At 46.2% G+C, this 13,569-nt stretch overlaps 2 protein-coding genes across 2 annotated transcripts; both read right to left on the bottom strand.

Annotated features, from left to right (window-relative positions):
* Positions 1 to 3,946: 3,946 nt before the first annotated feature.
* On the bottom strand, positions 3,947 to 5,122 carry LOC121855986 (cuticle protein AMP1B-like). Its single transcript, XM_042351209.1, has 3 exons — positions 5,068 to 5,122; positions 4,562 to 4,818; positions 3,947 to 4,325 (listed from the first exon to the last, which is right to left on the bottom strand). Exons 1-3 carry the CDS (start codon positions 5,074 to 5,076, stop codon positions 4,094 to 4,096), a joined length of 498 nt encoding a protein of 165 aa, XP_042207143.1. The 5' UTR covers positions 5,077 to 5,122; the 3' UTR covers positions 3,947 to 4,093.
* Positions 5,123 to 11,357: 6,235 nt separating this feature from the next.
* Positions 11,358 to 12,553, bottom strand: LOC121855953 (endocuticle structural glycoprotein SgAbd-1-like). Its single transcript, XM_042351172.1, has 3 exons — positions 12,488 to 12,553; positions 11,988 to 12,367; positions 11,358 to 11,874 (listed from the first exon to the last, which is right to left on the bottom strand). The coding sequence occupies exons 1-3, from the start codon at positions 12,551 to 12,553 to the stop codon at positions 11,637 to 11,639; spliced, it is 684 nt and encodes a 227-aa protein (XP_042207106.1). The 3' UTR covers positions 11,358 to 11,636.
* Positions 12,554 to 13,569: the final 1,016 nt, after the last annotated feature.

The following is a 13,569-nucleotide window of genomic DNA, read 5'->3' as shown; positions in this document are numbered from 1 at the left end:
CAGGTCCTTGACGATCGGACCTAATAATTGCAACGGGGGGAGCTACAACGACGTTTGTCTGAGTTGGAGCTGGAGCAGCTACTGGGGCCGGGGCAGGAGCTGGAGCAGGAGCTTGGGTATCGGAGGCAGGTGGTGCAGGGGCAGCGTAGTTGTACTGTGGGGCAGCAGCGGCCACCGCCAACAGGCAAGACAGGATAAGCTGGGGATGATAAAGAAGCTGTTAGTTCACCTTCCTTCAGCGAGCCATCAAGACGGCTTTTGTGTAGGATGACGTCACCTGCCAGTTACACCAGGGAATATGTCACACCAACATTAAAGACTTAGGTGATAATTTGTGTAATATAAACCTCGTCAGAAGCTTGAAATACCTCGTATATAAAATTGACCAATATGAAAACATGAAAGAAAGTGAAGACAGTGAGAGGTTACTGCAGCGTGTCTCTTGGCAGTACCAGCCAGGAGGACCCGCCTTACCATGTTCATGTTGCTCTGGGTATGAAGGTTCGAATGTGCCTCTGCTTGCAGTCGCCCGCCTTTTTATACAGCAACCAACACCTGCCCACGGTCACCACCTCACCTCTTGTTGTATCATTCAAACAATGATTGTGATTCCTGAAGCTGTGAATGCTGTTATTGTTGTTGTTCTTGACTTAAGTGCACATTAACACAGGAGCTTTGGTAGTGGCAACAGATTATCACACTAGAGTCGCTACTTCTGACGTTGATCTTTTCATCTTTGGGTAGTACAGCAGATACGTATTGGCCATCACTCTGAAAGCCCAAATATAACTCCTATGTGGCGACAGTACCATTAAATTGCTCCCTTAACCACCCTTAACCACCCTCCACCACAATCATCTTGAAGACAAAGTACACAAAAGAGTTAACAGTTCTCAGCAAACATTCCCTCATGGTGTACTGTCGATGAATTACATAGTTAGAATGATTTACCGACTCGTTCACCTGTGTTTACCGACGTTGAGATAACACACATCTCTCTGCCTTACCTGTACACACATCTTGAAGTTATTTAATGGAGGGTGACCTTTACCTCCCGAGAATATTGTATTAGTGTAAAATAATCTTACCTTTCTCTCTTCCTTAATGTTCCTTAATTAGATGGTTTATATTGAGTTAATTTAGGTTCTTGATCATGTAAACTAACAAGAATTCCAACTAGTCACCTGTCCACCTGTGATGATGTTAGGTAAAGAGGTTGAGAACTCGTACACAACCAATAACAGGGATCATACCTCACCACACCTTCTCTTTCTCACCGTAAATATGATAAATGTATCCCACAAACCTATTCTTTACTTACACTCTAAAGTCAAAATATTACCTCTTCCTTACTTTCATCAGAGGTTATTAAGCTATTCCTTATACAGTCACTTAAAAAATTTATCTATACAAAATTGGGTTGAGAAAATATGACACAACGGATGAAGGATTTTGACAACCCTACCGAGACAACAGGAGTCGTAGTGTTCATTCTGAAATTCATCGATCACCCCAAGTATAGATAGTTTTTTTGAGTGACTGTATGTAGGTGTGATAACTTAAGATCATTCCATTTCAAAGTGTTAATTACATAGTTATATATATACATTACATATATATATATTTCACCTGGTGGGAGGGGGGAGGGGGGGTTCTGTACCTGTGCCTTACACCTGTATCGTACCTATAATAATGATTCTCTATAGCCGTGTTATCAATACATTTTATAAAGGGAAAGTTATATTTCTTCCTATATTAAGGCCAAGTTATGTTACGACTTATGTTAAAGTGTTATAATGTTTGTAAAATAACATAACTATAAAAATTCGACTAGTAATTCCTCATTCCTCAATACATTTGCTTTCCATGGCCGTGTGTGTGTGTGTGTGTGTGTGTGTGTGTGTGTGTGTGTGTGTGTGTGTGTGTGTGTGTGTGTGTGTCGTAACGCTCAACATTGCATATTTTGGTGACGTTAAAGGAATCTTCTACATATTTTGCTGCATCTAATGAATTCCAGGTCAGGTGAAGGGTGAGGAGACACACAGTGAGGAGATGGTTGAGGTGAAAGAAGTACAGTAGGGAGATAGTTGTGAGGAGAGAGAGAGACACAGTAGGGAGATAGTTGTGAGGAAGAGAGAGGCTGTATATGAGAGATAGTTGTGAGGAGTGAGAGAGAGAGAGAGACACACACAGTAGGGGAGATAGTTGTGAGGAGAGAGAGAGAGACACGGTAGGGAGATAGTTGTGAGGAGAGAGAGAGAGACACGGTAGGGAGATAGTTGTGAGGGTGAGAGAGACACACACACGGTAGGGGAGATAGTTGTGAGGAGAGAGAGAGACACGGTAGGGGAGATAGTTGTGAGGAGAGAGAGAGACACCCAGTAGGGAGGTAGTTGTGAGGTTGAGAGAGAGAGAGAGAGAGACTACGGTAGGGAGATAGTTGAGGGTGAGAGAGAGACACACACACACGGTAGGGAGATAGTTGTGAGGAGTGAGAGAGAGAGAGAGACACACACACGGTAGGGAGATAGTTGTGAGGAGTGAGAGAGAGACACGGTAGGGAGATAGTTGTGAGGAGTGAGAGAGAGACAAAAAATCAAGATTGAGGGGTAGGAGGAGGAGGAAGAGAGGAGATGGATGAAGGAGGAACAGTAGGAAAACAAGGGAAAGGGAGAAGGGAGGAGGGGAGATGGATGAGGGAGGAAGGAGGGAGATGGATGGGGAGGAGAAGGGAGGAGGGGAGATGGATGAGGGAGGAAGGGAAAGAGGAGGAGGCAATGAAGGAACATCTCCACGTTTGTGTCGAAAGAGCAGAACGTCTGGAGTGTGTCGGGTGGTGTAATCCTCCTCCTCTTCCTCCTCTTCTTCCTCCTCCTTCAGTAATCTCCCTTCCTCTTCCTCCTCCCTCAATAATCTACCCTCTTCCTCCTTCACTTCCCTCCTGTCCTTTCCTCCTCCTCCTCCTCCTCCTCCTCCTCCTCCCTCCTTCTCCTCCTTCCTCACCTCATCCATCTCCCTCCTCTTCCACCCCCCCCCTTCCTCATCCATCTCCTCTTCCCCCCCCTTCCCTCATCCATCCAACGCCATTATTCATCCACCAATCTACTATAGTGGATGATTTTTTACCTACCAGAAGAAGAATTTGTTTACCATAATAAACAACAACAAACAAACAAACAAATAAACAACAACAAACAAGTGAATAAACAACACACAGACAAACAAACAAACAAATTACGTATTATCTAAAGCTGAGTTGTTTATTTTTCCCGTCCATATTCATTTGTGTGTTGGAGAAGGTCTGGAAGATGTTGGAGAAGGTCTGGAAAGTGTTGGAGAAGGTCTGGAAGATGTTGGAGAAGGTCTGGAAAGTGTTGGAGCAGGTTTGGAAAGTATTAGAGAAGGTCTGGAAAATGTTGGAGAAGGTAAGGAAAGTGTTGGAGAAATTGTGATGTTGGAGAAGGTCTGGAAAGTGTTGGAGATCTGAAAAGTATTGGAGAACATCTGGAAGTGTTGGAGAAGATCTAGAAAATGTTGGAGAAAGAAGAGGAGAACAAGTGTCAATTGATGATATTAATAATTGATGTCGTACAGTAAATACATCAAGACTCAACACCTGTTACTACAACATCATAACACCTGTAGTGACATATGCCGAGAAGTGTGACGTAGTGATGCACCTTTGTGTACCTGGGGGCTAATGATACACCCACAGGTAAGTTGTATATCGGGGTGTAATGCAACCTCTTGTGTTGTTACGTCAGCAGGTCGGGGATATATGGCGTGGATGAGTACAGACAAATGTATTATAAGCGAGCTTGGTTCTTATTTGTGTTATAAATACGTTCAAGTAACAGAATTGTCATGTGGAATTTATAAGTTGTTGTTGTTAGACTTGAGGCGAGGAAGTGTTGTGGTGGGAGTTATGTGACAATAAACACAGGTATAACATTTCTTATATTTATTTATGATCATGGTATAAAATATAGTTATTTATCGCAGTATAAAATATAACAAAATAGATCAAACATAACAGTTACAATTTATGAACAATTGTCAAACTTTATCGTGAGCTGTGTGGCTTCCCTGTCGTCTATTGTGGGTACGAGTAGTTTATCTGTGGGGCAGGGGCTGGGACAGGGGCATTATAACTGTTCCTTGGGGCAGATGCTGCGGCGGCGTCCTCCTGACGAGCCTTCTCGATCTGGGCGATGGCGTGGGCGGGGAGAGGTGGGGGTGTGGGCAGCAGGTCAGACTGCACGCGGTAACCTGCACCGTCAGCTACGAAGGTGAAGACTGCGGGTGTTCCGTCAGGGTAAGTGAACCTGTGGGAAGAGTCATAACTGGTCAACACTCCTGCACCTCAACACTCACCTTCACTTCTCTCACTCTAGTCTACATTTATACATTTTTCTCTTCCCTTGTAAGTACTTGTCTTACCAACACCAAACTGGCCTCCCTGTTTACATTGTTCATTCTAAGTGACTGTCACACAGGTCTCTTATAAACAACCTTTGAGCCCTTAACAAGCACTTGCATAAAACCAGCCAGAGATACTCACGACCATCCTCCCTGGGAAGCCACGGCGCCATTCGGCCCCTGAGGGGCGCCCTGCTCCTGACGACTGATGCCGTCGGCGCTCTCGAAGAGGAAGTTGTAGGCGCCAGTGGCATCAGGTCCTTGACGATCGGACCTCAAGATCTCTACGGGAGGAGACCTAACGCTATATGAAGCTGGGGCACTGGGGGCAGGAGCTGGGGCACCGTAGTTGTACTGTGGGGCAGCAGCGGCCACCGCCAACAGGCAAGACAGGATAAGCTGGGGATGATAAAGAAGCTGTCAGTTCACCTTCCTTCAGCGAGCCATCAAGACGACAGTCACCTTAGTGACGTTTGTGTAGGATGACGTCACTTGCCAGTTACACCAGGGAATATATCACACCAGAACTAAAGACTAAAACTATGGTGAAACAAAAGTTGTTTTAACAGACTTGAAATGTATCACATTGATCACTAGAAAGACATATAAGAAGGATAGGGCAGCACCAGCCAGGAGGACCCGCCTTACCATGTTCATGTTGCACAGGTTGTCAAGGTTTGGCGACTGTTCTTCCTCCTACAGCTGAACGCTCTATATACCCACCGTCTGCCCCCGGCCAAGGTCGGCCGCACCTCCTACACGAGGGAGAGGGACCGGACAGACCCTCGCCCCAGGAGGTTCCAGCCTCTGACGAGAAAGGGAGCATTTGCTCTCACTTACGACAAGGTCACTTACTTTAACGTAACCACACACAAATAATGCTTAGACCACAGTGTTTTGTAAATAAACGAAATGACTCTGTTACATATAACTAAAAGTAGTGAACAAGGGCGGGACAGTGAGAGCGGAACTCAACAGGCGGGAAGTGATGGCGGGGACTCCTCAACACAATCGTTAAACATTATGTAACGCGGGTATAAGTTCTCCGGGTCCGTGGGTCTACCGGGTCGCTCTTCGCTAACGGGGAAGAAGGAACATCTCACCATCTGTATTCTTCTTCGTGTTGTTTCCTTCTCTCTCCTTCGAAAAGAGAATTCATAGGATTATCTGACCTTCTTCTTCTTCTTCTTCTTCTTCTTCTTCTCCTAATGTAAATAATTAGTTTCCAGAAGGACGAATTATTATTATCTGAGGAATGTGTATTTTTGTTGGCCCTTGACTGAAAGAGGCTGAGGGGTATTGTCAAAACTAACTCTCTCTCTCTCTCTCTCTCTTCTCTCCTCTCTCTTCTCTCTTCTCTATAAACAAATGGGTTTCTGCAAATACATACACAGAACACACACACACACACACACACACACACACACACACACACACACACACACACACACACACCTATACAAACACAGACATTAACACACACACACACACACACACACACACACACACACACACCTTTTAAAATGAAGCGGTAACGCCCTTAAGGATTTTAGATACGTAGCAACCGAACACACTCTCCTCCTCCCTTCTCTCCCTTAAACAGGTAGGCCGACAGATAAGGAGGTGAGTAAAAAAGATTGAAAGTAGCGGCTCACCTGTATATATAAGTATGGTGACACTGAGACAGGTAGGGTATAGGGTTGATTTGCTTATTGTTGTTGATCAAGCAATTTGTGCTAATGAGAGGTGAGAGGGAGAGGGAGGGTAGGAGAGAGGGAGGAGGGTAGGAGAGAGGAGGGAGGGTAGGAGAGAGGGGAGGGGAGGGGTAGAGGGCGTGGGAGGGTAGGGAGAGAGGGAGGGAGGGAGGGAGGGGAGGGTAGGGAGAGAGGGGGAGGGAGGGGTAGGGAGAGAGGGAGGGAGGGCTTGGAGAGAGGGAGGGGAGGGTAGGAGAGAGGGAGGGAGGGAGCCGGAGAGAGGGAGGGAGGGGCTTGGAGAGAGGGGAGGGAGGGTAGGGAGAGGGAGGGGAGGGAGGGAGGGAGGGAGGGAGGGAGGGTGAGAGAGAGGGGAGGGAGGGTAGGGAGAGAGAGGGAGGGGAGGGTAGGGAGAGAGGGAGGGAGGGTAAGTTTGTATGGGTAAGGGATGAAAGGGGTGGTGAAAGGGGGAGGGGTGGGTAAGGGGGTGGGGGGAGGAGGGAGGGAAGTGTAGGAGAGAGGGAGGGAGGGTAGGGAGAGGGAGGGAGGTAGGAGGGAGGGAGGAGGGCTTTGGTAGAGGGGAGGGAGGGCTGGTGAGAGGGGAGGGAGGTAGGGAGAGAGAGAGGGAGGAGGGTAGGGAGAGAGGGGAGGAGGGGTAGGAGAGAGGAGGAGGGTAGGAGAGAGGGAGGAGAAGCCGAAGCAGGAGTGCTGGGGGCAGTGTGTTGCCGACGTGTTGCTGTGTGTGTGTGTGTGTGTGTGTGGGTAGGTGTGTGTGTGTGTGTGTGTGTGTGTGTGCACAGTTGTCACGCAAGCAACATCACCTGAAAAGAGTGTTGATATTATAACGAAAACTATGTCACATCCTCTCTCTCTTGATAACACGTATACTCGTATATCCGGCTGTTGGTGCAGGTCAGGGTTTAAGTTGTAGAGGCTCCCATAGTACAGCAAGTGGTAAGGTATATTATAGATAGACTGGGGGCTGATTATGACTCAGGGCCTATTAGGACTGGGGGCTTATTATGACTCAGGGCCTATTAGGACTGGGGCTTATTAAGACTCCAAATATTAGGGACTGGGGGCTTATGACTCAGGGCCTATTAGGACTGGGGGCTTATTATGACTCAGAGCCCACAGACTGGGGGGCTTGCTGGCACTCCAGGGCCTACAGACTGGGGCGATAGCAGACTGCAGGCCTATTAGGACTGGGGGCTTATTATGACTCAGGCCTATTAGGACTGGGGCTTATTATGACCAGGCCTATTTTGGACTGGGGCTATTATGACTCAGGGCCTATTTGGACTGGGGGCTTATTATGACTCAGGGCCTATTAGGACTGGGGGCTTATTATGACTCAGGGCCTATTAGGACTGCTGTATGTTAGCACTGGGGTCTATTAGCACTGGGGTCTATTAGCACTGGGGTCTATTAGCACTGGGGTCTATTAGCACTGGGGTCTATTAGCACTGGGGTCTATTAGCACTGGGGTCTATTAGCACTAGGGTCTATTAGCACTGGGGTCTATTAGCACTGGGGTCTATTAGCACTGGGGTCTATTAAAAGTGAATCAAAATACAGACAATGCAATTTTGTCTTTATTCCACCATTTTTCCTCTGATAATTTCAATAGTTGAGACCAAATCTATAAATAATGAACTAAATGTGTATGAATAAAAGTTCAATAAAGGTTCAATAAAAGTTCAATAAAGGTTCAATAAAAGTTCAATAAAGGTTCAATAAAAGTTCAGTGAAAATTTAATAAAAGTTCAGAATACAATTGTCTAGTTGTTCAGTATCACCTGTTCACAGTGTTTCACGTTACATTATACAATTGAAGGAATGAGGAACTTTTGCTTACGTTGCATGACTGAGGTGTATGTCACATGATGGTGACCTGACACACACACACACCTGACACACACCTGACACACACACACCTGACACACACACACACACCTGACACACACACACACACCTGACACACACCTGACACACACACACACACACACCTGACACACACACACACACACACACCTGACACACACACACACACACACACCTGGATACACACACACCTGACATAATAATAATAATCTGACACACACACACACACACACATCTGACACACACACACCTGACACACACCTGACACACACACACAATCTTTTGACAATAATCTTTGGGCTTAAGAGGTTAGCCATTAACATCGTTCGCATTTTATTGTTCATTCCACTGAATTTTAAAATATATGAGGTATTTTTTCCCTTTCTAAACTGTATTAGACATTTTTTCTTTCTTCTTCTTCTCTCTCTCTCGTATAAAGCTAATGGGTCAGAGACTATAACACCCAGGAGGCCCATAACCGCCTATATCACCCAGGAGGCCTATAACCGCCTATATCACCCAGAGGCCTATAACCGCCTGGTATCACCCAGGAGGCCTATAACCGCCTATATCACCCGAGGCCTATAACCGCTTATATAACTCAGAACTGAACTCTACATTCTCCACCACCACCACCACCAGCACATAACATCTCCTCCTCCCTCCTCCTTCCCCCCACCAAACAAACCTCACAGATAAACCCTAACCTAACCTAACCAACATCCATCATCGTAATGACTACCCCAAGTGCTTTGATTACACAGTATACGCCTTTCATTGTTGCTCACACATGCTTGCAAACACGCCCTTGAGGTAGCGTGTTTGCTTCCTCCTCTTGTGTGTTGCTCAGGTAATGTTTCTCATGCAAATTTAAGAGGGTTTTTTTTCCTTTTGCATTGCTAGGACAAGGGAGGTGCATAGCTATAGATAAGGGAAGTACATAGCTAGGATAAGGAACTGTATAGCTATGACAAGGAACTGCATAGCTAGGACGAACGTTTATGTACTTGGGGAGAACAGAGAGAGAGGGAGAGACAGAGTGAGAGAGAGAGAGAGAATGAAAGAAAGGGAGTGAGGGAGATGGTAGATAGAGAAACAGAGAGAGAGAGAGAGAGAGAGAGAGAGAGAGAGAGAGAGAGAGAGAGAGAGAGAGAGAGCAGAGTGAGCGAGAGAGAGAGAGAATGAAAGAAAGTGAGTGAGGGAGATGGTGAGATAGAGAAACCGAGAGAGAGAGAGAGAGAGAGAGAGAGAGAGAGAGAGAGAGAGAGAGAGAGAGTGAAGGCGGCTGGAAAGAACAACGGTCACTTTCACTTTCTCTCAGGTACACGGTAGTTCCTCAAGGTCAGCACTAAGCGAGTAGGTATTGCTGGAGAGACGATGACACGTGGGTGGTGAAAGGAAAGAGAGAGAGAGAGAGAGAAAGAGAGAGAGAGAGAGAGAGAGAGAGAGAGAGAGAGAGAGAGAGAGAGAGAGAGAGTACTTGTTGCTGTTTCTCTCAATCCGTGTAACTTATCTCTACCACCACATAGTATCAAGGGTCTCTAAACTCCTCCACCTCCTGCTACACCTACTCCAGCTTCTACTCCTCCTTATGGTGCCCATGCTTCTGACCCACGCAATAATACTGACCCGCACAATAATACTGACCCATACAATAGTACATAATACTGACCAAGCTCCCCCCCCCCCAAAAAAAAAGTAGATTTATTTATTATTTGTGGAGTATAAAAAGTTGTGAACTGTTTCCTCATACTGTAGTGTGTGTCATAATATGCTACTGGTTCACTAGCTCGTGCAGGTTTGACTTTACAACTCTGACAGGTAAGATCCTAGGTGGGTAGGAACCCGACCGGAGGAGGGCTTGCTTCCTGCTCTCTCTGTCTGACATAAGAACATAAGAACATAAGAATGGAGGAAACTGCAGCGGGCCTATTGGCCCATACTGGGCAGTCCCGTTTACACCCAACCCCTATTGCTCATATAAGCATCCAACCTATGTTTGAAGCTATTCAACGTATTCGAGTTAATGATGATATTTGGTAACTTGTTCCATTCATCCACTACTCTGTTTCCAAACCAATGTTTACCGATTTCACGCCTAAATCTAAATTTGTCTAATTTAAAACCATTGTTACGAGTTCGCTCCTGGTTGGATAGTTTGAGTACCTTTGTAATGTCCCCTTTGTTTAGCCCTGCCTTCCACTTATACACCTCTATCAGGTCGCCCCTTGCTCTACGTCTCTCGAGGGAGTGCAAATTAAGATGCTTTAGCCTGTCTCTATACTCAAGGTTCCTAATGCCCGGGATTAGTCTTGTCATTCTCCTCTGAATTCTTTCCAAGGATTCTATATCCATTCTGGAATACGGTGACCAGAACTGAACTGCGTAGTCCAGGTGTGGTCTCTCGTGAGGTAGGGCTACGACGTCCTATATATTGGGAGACCAGCCGTCAGGTTGAGCTGATCGGGGGGACGGCGAAGGGTCTCCTTACATTTGACCTCGCTAATGTAGGGTCAGGTCTGGACTTTTTCTGAGACTAAAGTTGTATATATTGGAGACAGGTGGCCTCTTCTTCTGACTGGGTGCCTGTAAACATCGTTGGTGGGGCCATGTGACGTGGGGAGGGGTGCTGGTTGATTTGTAACCCCCTTGAGCGGCCGCGAGGGGTACCCTTACACTTGACCCCCCTAATGTCGGGTCAGGTCTGGACTGTTTCTGAGATGTAAGCTGTGGTCTGACAACCCATCACTACACCTCCCGCCAAGACCAAAGCTTTCATGCTCAGAGAACTGATGACACATACAGACAGTAACATCATGTGTAGTATCTAAAAAAGTCCCTGAGACGATAATGCATCCTTACATTTTACAAACAATAACCTGAGAGATGTATGTGTTTCTACTGGTATAGTTTGATCTGACAAAGCTTACTATACCTCCCGCCAAGATTAAAGCTTCTATGCCAGGAGAAAAATAAATAAAACATATACACAGTAAGTGAACATAGAGTGAGCTAAAGATCCTTCATATCTAGCATAGTGTCCGAGGCAAACTTGCAAACCACATTCTACAAACAATAACAGGTGTTACATTGCCTAACCAGGCCGTGTCAAAATAATAATTCGTCCCACTCAGTAGTATGTCTACAACCTTGCATTTGGTAATACAAAACATTGATCAAATGAACTCATAGAAAAAGTGACTAATCTTTCTTAAAAAAACACTCTTTGTAGTACAAGTTAACAAAAATCAGAGAATGAACGCCCTTAACTCATGAGACATAAAGGCAAGCATGAACTTAGCATGCTTCCCTGTTGGGCGCTGTAAACGCTAATGCGCTTCACCTTACACAAGGATGTAGGGGAGTGCCCAATAAATAAATAATAATAAATAAATAGATACCTTCCTAGGGTTATGCTTTCTATCGAGGAGCCGCCCTAGACAGTAGCGGGTGTAAAGTAGTCATGGTCCTATTTAATCAGGATGTGTTAGGTCCTTGGGAGCTTGGATTCAACGGGGGTTTATTCAGCTGTAGGATTCCATGCAGGATGTGAGATTTTGTAGCAGTTAGGATCTGGTGGAGCTAGATACTACCCAGCTAGGATCTATTAGAGCTAGGTACTATGCAGCTGAGACACAGTGGTTAAGGCTGACGATAGAACGGGGAAGGCGGGGGGAACGGCGGTGTGGCGGAAGGCGGCTTGACGGTGTAGTGCTGGGATGTGACTGTGGCGGCGTCCTCCTGACGAGCCTTCTCGATCTGAGCGATGGCGTGGGCGGGGAGGGGCGGGGGCGTGGGCAGCAGGTCAGACTCCACGCGGTAGCCGTACTCGTCTGCTACGAAGTTGAAGTCAGCGGGAGTTCCATCAGGGAACGTAAACCTGCAACCCATAATATTATAATTAGCTTCATCACCAACAGCTAAAAGTTTCAAACTATCAACAAAAAATATATTTCATCTCTACGTCATTGTGTGTTGTTATTGGTTACTCACGACCATCCTCCCTGAGACGCCACGGCGCCAGTCTCCCCCTGGGGGGCGCCCTGCTCATGACGACTGATGCCGTCACCAGTCTCGAACTCGAAGTTGTAGTTGCCGAACTCATCAGGTCCCTGACGCTCGTCAGCATTTATAAAGATGTGTTGGTCCGGGCTGAGGTATCTTACAGGAACTGGGGCAGGGGAGAGGACAGGAACTGGGGCAGGAGGGAAGACAGGAACTGGGGCAGGAGGTAAGACAGGAACTGGGGCAGGAGGGAAGACAGGAACTGGGGCAGGAGGGAAGACAGGAACTGGGGCAGGAGGGCTGGCAGACGGAGGAGCTGGTGGCCGCTGCGTCGCCGAGCCACACACCAGCAGGTACACGACGAGCAACTATAACAAGGGACTCAAATTAATCAAGGTACCTGTCCTAAGGGTTGGCGACCGCAGCCCACTACTCTGTCTTGTATACATGTCTTTACCAATCCTACCAGATGTACTTGTTTCTGTCACCGTTGTAACACCATTAGTAACACCATTCACATAATCAACGTCTGTGAGTGGCGGCAGAGTCACCATCAACTCCTTGTAATCTCTCTCTCTATAAACACCCCTCCCTCTCACCCACCCACACACTGCACCCCACCATCACCCTCACCATACCTGTCCTTTTTCCTCTCACTCCTTCCATTCTCTTCTCATTGACTTCCTCCTCTACCTTCAACCTTCCCTCATCCACCCCATGATCATATTACTCCACCATCAATCACCATCAATCATCATCATCAATCATCCATTCACTTCAGGTATCATCACTACTTAACCATCCACACCCATGACAAAATTCCACAGCACTAATTTAAACTTATTTCCCACTTCAAATATAAACCACATATCACTATCACTTCAATCAGGGTTAAACAAATGCTAAATAAACAATAATAAACCAAACACAGCAGGTCATCACTAAGAATATAAACCAAACACAGCAGGTCATCACTATGGATATAAACCAAACACAGCAGGTCACCACTAAGGATATAAACCAAACACAGCAGGTCACCACTAAGGATATAAACCAAACACAGCAGGTCACCACTAAGGATATAAACCAAACACAGCAAGTCACCACTAAGGATATAAACCAAACACAGCAGGTCACCACTAAGGATATAAACCAAACACAGCAAGCCACCACTAAGGATATAAACCAAACACAGCAAGTCACCACTAAGGATATAAACCAAACACAGCAGGTCACCACTAAGGATATAAAACCAAACACAGCAGGTCACCACTAAGGATATAAACCAAACACAGCAAGTCACCACTAAGGATATAAACCAAACACAGCAGGTCACCACTAAGGATATAAACCAAACACAGCAAGTCACCACTAAGGATATAAACCAAACACAGCAGGTCACCACTCAGGATATAAACCAAACACAGCAGGTCACCACTAAGGATATAAACCAAACACAGCAGGTCACCACTAAGGATATAAAGTCACCACTAAGGATATAAACCAAACACAGCAGGTCACCACTAAGGATATAAACCAAACACAGCAAGTCACCACTAAGAATATAAAC

The sequence above is a fragment of the Homarus americanus genome, unplaced genomic scaffold, assembly GCF_018991925.1.
Source record: "Homarus americanus isolate GMGI-L3 unplaced genomic scaffold, GMGI_Hamer_2.0 scaffold19117, whole genome shotgun sequence".
NCBI classification, from domain to species: domain Eukaryota; kingdom Metazoa; phylum Arthropoda; class Malacostraca; order Decapoda; family Nephropidae; genus Homarus; species Homarus americanus.
Note: the sequence above shows the minus strand (reverse complement) of the source record. Positions and strands in the feature narration are given on the sequence as shown.

Coding starts and splice junctions, on each gene's coding strand:
- LOC121855986 (XM_042351209.1), bottom strand. Junction 4,326..4,561: donor GCTTCCCAGGGAGGATGGTC/GTGAGTATCTCT, acceptor CTCTTCCCACAG/GTTCACTTACCCTGACGGAA.
- LOC121855953 (XM_042351172.1), bottom strand. CDS start 12,553: ATGGTGACTCTGCCGCCACTCACAGACGTTGATTATGTGAATGGTGTT. Junction 12,368..12,487: donor TTACTAATGGTGTTACAACG/GTGACAGAAACA, acceptor CCCTTGTTATAG/TTGCTCGTCGTGTACCTGCT. Junction 11,875..11,987: donor GCGTCTCAGGGAGGATGGTC/GTGAGTAACCAA, acceptor TATGGGTTGCAG/GTTTACGTTCCCTGATGGAA.